This window comes from Thamnophis elegans, chromosome 4 (genome assembly GCF_009769535.1).
Source record: "Thamnophis elegans isolate rThaEle1 chromosome 4, rThaEle1.pri, whole genome shotgun sequence".
In the NCBI taxonomy this organism is placed as follows: Eukaryota; Metazoa; Chordata; class Lepidosauria; order Squamata; family Colubridae; genus Thamnophis; species Thamnophis elegans.
Window position 1 is genome coordinate 135,013,290 of NC_045544.1, and position 6,000 is coordinate 135,019,289.

The 6,000-nt window shown below is 44.9% G+C and overlaps 1 protein-coding gene across 1 annotated transcript in view; it reads left to right on the forward strand.

The window, feature by feature from the left end:
- CA4 (carbonic anhydrase 4) overlaps window positions 1-5,665 on the forward strand; it is a 51,640-nt gene extending 45,975 nt beyond the window's left edge. Inside the window, exons 5-8 of the mRNA XM_032216414.1 lie at window positions 1,189-1,278; window positions 2,871-2,934; window positions 3,951-4,114; window positions 5,079-5,665. Of these exons, the coding sequence (XP_032072305.1) occupies window positions 1,189-1,278; window positions 2,871-2,934; window positions 3,951-4,114; window positions 5,079-5,270 (510 nt within the window). The 3' untranslated portion in view covers window positions 5,271-5,665. The remainder of the gene's footprint in view (window positions 1-1,188; window positions 1,279-2,870; window positions 2,935-3,950; window positions 4,115-5,078) is intronic.
- The last annotated feature ends 335 nt before the right edge of the window (window positions 5,666-6,000 follow it).

The window sequence follows — 6,000 nt, forward strand, 5'->3', positions numbered from 1 at the left end:
TCAATCAATCTATCTATCTATCTATCTATCTATCTATCTATCTATCCATCTATCTATCTATCCCACTTAGCTTTCGTTAGCCTCTGCTAATATTGACAGTCTAAAAACTGCCATTGAAGAGACATTTGCCTTTATACATTACACACTCAATGGCTAAATTGATCAATGATGTATAAAGGCAAATATCTCTTCAATGGTAGTTTTTACACTCTGAGGATGCTAGATGAGGCTAACGAAAGCTAAGTGGATAATATATTTTAAGTTCTGGAGATCGTGATGTCTGTCTCTTCATATATAATTATATAAGTTTGTGTGTGTGTGTGTGTGTGTGTGCAAGTGTGTGTGAAAATATAATTATAGGGAATCCTCAACCTATGATTACAATAAGAACCGGAATTTTCCATTGCTAAACAAGACACCTGCTACTTGAGTTGTTCCTGATTTTACTACCTTTCCACCACCCCATTAAGGGAAATGCCACAGTCATTAAGTAAATCATGCAGTCGTTAAATGAAGCTGCCTTCACGTATTGACATTGATTGGTGGAAAACAGCTGGGAGGGTCAGAAATGCGGTTCCCATGACCTCAGGGTGCTTCAATTGTTGTAAATTCAGGCCAGTTGCCAAGTGCCAAAATTTTGATTGTGTGTTGTGGGAATGTTACAAACTCCACTCCCTTCTAGCACTGATGGTGTTACCTAGTTGGGTCATGAAATGTCTGCAAGAAAACAACCAAGCTCAGAGAGCACCAAGGACTCCACAGTCTTTTTCCTCCCCCTCCTCCTCCTCCTCCTCCTCCTCCTCCTCCTCCTCCTCTTCTTTCTCCTCCTCCTCTTCCTTCTCTCCGCAAGCCCCACTCCCTTCTAGCACTGATGATGTTACCTAGTTGGGTAATGAAACATCTTCGAGAAAACAACAAAGTTAAGAGGGCACCAAAGACCCCATAGTCATCGTCGTCTTCCTCCTCTTCCTCCTTCTGCACACCCCACTCCCTTCTAGCACTGATGATGTTACCTAGTTGGGTCGTGAAACATCTGCAAGAAAACAACCAGGCACAGAGAGTGCAAAGGACCCCTCTTGTCAACCCTGATCTACAAATATTCTCCTTTATTATTAAAAGTGTTTTTTAACCCATTGTGACTGAATAATAAAGGGTCTTGAGTTAATCCAACCTGTGACTTTCTTACAGCTTCACATTGTCCACATTAAGGAGAAATTTAGCAATGTGGAATCAGCAATCAAAGAAAAAGGCGTAGCCGTGCTGGGATTTTTTATAAAGGTATGGAATAGATTTGAGTTCCATCATATGTATATATTTTAACAAACATAAAAACCTAGAACAAACTCACTTGGGTCAGTCTCATCCAATGCCTTTAATCTTATTAAAGTTGAAATCTTATTAAAGTTGAAGGACAAGACCCATAATCCTCACCCATCGTGGTTTTACTAAGCCATCCTCCTACATGGGGCAGGTTGCATTTACACATCTTGGTCTGACCTCTTTGGGATGGGCAAGATCCCCCCCCACCTCTGAAAGTCCCCCTTGACCACAGCTTTCTCCTCTCAGAGCACGGTTTCTCAACCTTGGCAGTTTTGAGCTATGACAACGTCAACTCCCAGAATTCCCCAGCCAGCTAAGGAATTCTGGGAGTTGAAGTCCACCCAGCTCAAAAGTTGCCAAACTTTGAAGTATTTTTCTAGAGTCCTGGGGCAACAGAATGTTTCGGCTCATCTTTCTTGCCGTTTACCAGCTATACTGTGTTCTCCCAAAGGAGGGGGGAAAGGAGAGCGGGATATAGAAAGAGGGAGGGAGGGAGGAAGGAAGGAAGGAAGGAAGGAAAGAAAGGAAGAAAGGAAGGAAGAAGGGTAAAGAAGAAGAAAAAGAGAAGAGGGGGGAGGGAGGAAAGGAAGAAGGGTAAAGAAGAGAAAGAGGAGAGGGAGGAAGGAAGGAAGAATAAAGAAGAAAAGAAAGATGAGGCAAGAAGGAAGAAGGAAGGAAGGAAGGAAAGGAAGAAGGGTAAAGAAGAAGAGAAAGAGGAGAGGGAGGGAGGAAGAAGAAAAAAGAAGAAAAAAAGAGGAGGCAAGGAAGAAGAAAGGAAAGAAAAGAAGAAGGGTAAAGAAGAAGATTCAAGATTCAAGATTTAATTTATTTGTATGCCGCCCTTCTCCGGGAGGGACTCAGGGCGGCGAACAACTCAAAAGGGGAAAGGGGATACAAACACAATACACGTAATTAAAATACACAAGAGTCATACAGCCATACGAGAGGGGAGGGGAACTCATCAACCCCAGGCCTGCCGGCACAGCCAGGTTTTGACAGCTTTCCGGAAGGCCTGGAGAGGGGGGAAGAGAAAGAGGAGAAGGAGGAAGGAAGGAAGGAAAGGAAGGAAGAAGGATAAAGAAGAAAAGAGAGAGGAGGAAGGAAGGGAGGGAGGGAGGAAGGAAAGCTTTTCTTAAACTGGAAACCCTCTTTTTTGCATTTGCTTCAAACAGCAAATAGCAATAGCACTTAGACTTATATACCACTTCATAAAGCCCTCTCTGAACAGTTTACAGAGTAAGCCTCCAACAATCTGGGTCCTCATTTTACCCACTTCGGAAGGATGGAAGGCCGAGTCAACCTTGGGCCGGTCAGAATCGAACTCCTGGCAGTGGGTAGAGTTTTCCTGCAATAGCAATAAGCCCTTAGACTTATATACCACTTCACAGTGCTTCACAGTCCTCTCTAAGAGGTTTACAGAGTCAGCCTCTTGCCCCCAATAATCTGTGTCCTCATTTTACCAATCTCAGAAGGATGGAAAGCCGAGTCAACCTTGAGCTAGTAAAAAATGTTCCAGGTTCAATTCTTAATATGCTTTGCTCTATTTACAGGCTGGCAAAAAGAACTCAAACTATGAACCACTCATTTCAAATTTAGAAAAGATTGGGGCTCCAGGTAAGGAGAAGAGACCTAATGCGAAAGTGAATTTAATGATTGGATTTAATTCATTGGATTTTAGAGGCTCCACTCAGCTCCAAATGAGACTCTGAACAGCTCACAATTAAAATTTATGTTGCTAAGCAAGACAGTTAAGTGAATTATGCCCCATTTTATGACCTTTCTTGCCACCGTTGTTAAGTGAATCACTGCTAGTTGTTCAGTTAGTAACGTGATTGTTAAGTGAATCAGACTACTGCATTGACTTTGCATGTCAGAAGGTTACACATGGTCACATCACCCCGGGACACTGCAACCGTCATAAATATGAGTCAGTTGCCAGGCATCTGAATTTTGATCATATGACCATGGGGTGTAGTAATGGCTGCAAGTGTGAAAAATGGTCATGTCATCTTTGTCAATGCTGTTATAACTTCAAATGGTTCACCAAACAAAACATGGGGGGAAAAGTGAAGGATTACCTGAGATATTGAGCTTGGCCTTTTGGTTGCAAATGTTTCATCACCATTCCAGGCGACATCGTCTGTGCGTTTTGAGTTGTGCTCGTCTGTCAGAACACAGGTCTTTAAATACCTTTTATGAGATGCAAATTAGTCTGAATGTTGCCAGCCAACAGCCAGCCAATCAAATAGTCCGAAATCAGACCTTGACTCAGAAATTGTTGTGTCCCGCTAGTGACCAGCAGAGCTGGCAGCAGATTCGGCCAGTGAGGAGGTTGGGGAAGAAGATGGGCCAGTCCTGGAGTCTGGGGAAGACTCTGATGAGGGCTCTGTGTTGGAGGCAGAGAGGGGGGCAGAGCCGTATGCCAGTTATCAGCTGCCTTCAGACAGCAACGAGGCAGTTGAACAGCTGGAGCCTGTTCCCAGTGTGCGCACACACAGAGTTGCCAGACGAAGGGAACAGCTAAAGAACAGCGGTCGACTTGGGAGTAAGGCCACAGGTGGATGATGAATGGCCCCTCCCAAAGGAAATAAAAGTCAAACACATTTCAATTCTCTCTGTTTTTTATTCAGAGCAAAAAGTAGAGATTCCAGCTTTGCCCCTGGAATCCTTGATCCCGGACAAGAAGGATCTCACAAGCTTCTATCGCTACACTGGCTCTCTGACAACCCCTGCCTGCAATGAGGAGGTGATCTGGACCCTGTTTGAGGAACCCATTGAACTTGAGTGGGAGCAGGTAGGAGACCCGGGCTAAGGAAGACTTGGGGAGGGGGTCCCTCAAAGCATTAAAAAAGGGACAAGCAAAGCAATGGGGTGCAGCTATGTGGGGGCCCTGGTTGCTCTGTTCCATCATAAGCTGTGCCTCTGTTTGGATGTGCTTGTGTTAGCGCAATGCGTGCGCAAATGAGGTGGGCTCGGTTAGGGTAGGATCCCAATGAGGCAATGCTGTTTAGGGCTGCGATTCTCCTTCCTTATGGATACGGTGGTCTCGGGTTTTCAGCTGTGGTTTAATTTTTGTGTCAGTAGTTTTTTGCTTCTATGTTTTGGACAACGGTGTGGGTTTTGAAATGTTGTTAACCTCCTTGAATGCTGGCAGACAAAAGGAAGGAAGGAAGAGGAAGGGAATGTGTGTATGTGTGAAAGAGAGAGAGAGAATGGGGAAGGGAAGGGCGGGAGGAGGGAGAGAGGCAGGAGCAGTGGCGGGATTCAAATAATTTAACAAGCGGTTCACCAAATTGCTCAGAAAGTAAATAACCGGTTCTCCTGAAGTGGTGCAAACTGGCTGAATGCCACCACTGGGCAACAGGAGGGAAGGAAAGGAAGGAAGGGGAAGGAAGGGAAGGGAAAGAAAAGAAAAGAAAGGAAGGAAAGAAAGGAAAGGAAGGAAAGGAAAGGAAGGAAAGGAAAGGAAGGGGAAGGGGGAGGAAGGAGAGAGGGAGGAATGAAGAAAGAAGGGCGGAAGGAGTGGAAGAGGAAGGAGGGAGGGAGCGAGGTAGAAAATAAAGGGAAAAGAGGAGGGAGGAAGGAGGGGGAGGGAGAGGAAGGAAGGAAGGAAGGAAGGAAGGAAAGAAAGAAAGAAAGAAAGAAAGAAAGAATGAATATTAATAGTTTGGTGCATTATCCAGTCAATAGAAGCTCCTCTTTCTACACTGACTTGGAAAGATAGAAAATCAATACTTGTCCTTCTTATTGGTCCATAGATCGAAGAGTTCTGGGAAAAGGTGTATTTCGACCGTGAGAAAAATCTTCCGATGGTGGACAATTTTCGACCCGTTCAGCCTCTGGGTGCCCGGATTGTCCAAAAATCGAACTCAAACCTCCTGCTGCCTTTGAGAAGCGCTCTCTTGCTGGTGCCCACTGCAGCGTTCCTGGCCTTCACTTGGGTCTCCTGAAGAGAAACTGGAAACATCTGGATAATTTGCATTGAATTGGCCCGGCTTCCTCCACTTGAAAGCCTTCGGCATCTCCCAGCCACAATCTGGAATCTCTTTCACAGGAGGGCCAGGATCTCCTAGCAGAGACAGATTTCTGGATGAGGTTCTCCTGCGTTAGAGCGATCCAATGTACCACACATGAATTATTCTCGTGCCAAAATCATGCGGTCCAAATGACGCCTGCGTCTTCACAAGAATTTTAAGCGGCTGAACCTAGAATATTATTCTCACCCTGTTCCTACTTTCCAATTGTAACTCTCTGGTGGGGTAGAAAGTCAGTTGCTCCTTCTCTTTCTCTTCTCCTCCTTCTCCATCTGTTCTTCCTCTTCCTTTTCTTCTTCTCCTTCTCCATATTTTCTCCTTCTCTCTCTTTTCCCCCTTCTCAATCTTTTCCTCCTTCTCCTTCCCTCCTCCTCCTTCCTCTTCTTCTCCTTTTCCATATATTTTCTCCTTTTGTCTCTCCTCCCCTTCTCAATCTTTTCTCCTTCTCCTTTCCTCCTCCTCCTCCTCCTCCTCCATATTTTCTCATTCTCTCTCTCTTTTCTGCCTTCTTCTTCACCTCCTCCATATTTTCTCCTACTCTTTCTCTTCTCCCCTTCTCAATCATTTCCTCCTTCTCCTTCCCTTCTCCTCCTCCTTCTTCTCCATATTTTCTCCTTCTCTTGTTCCCCCTTCTCAATCTTTTCCC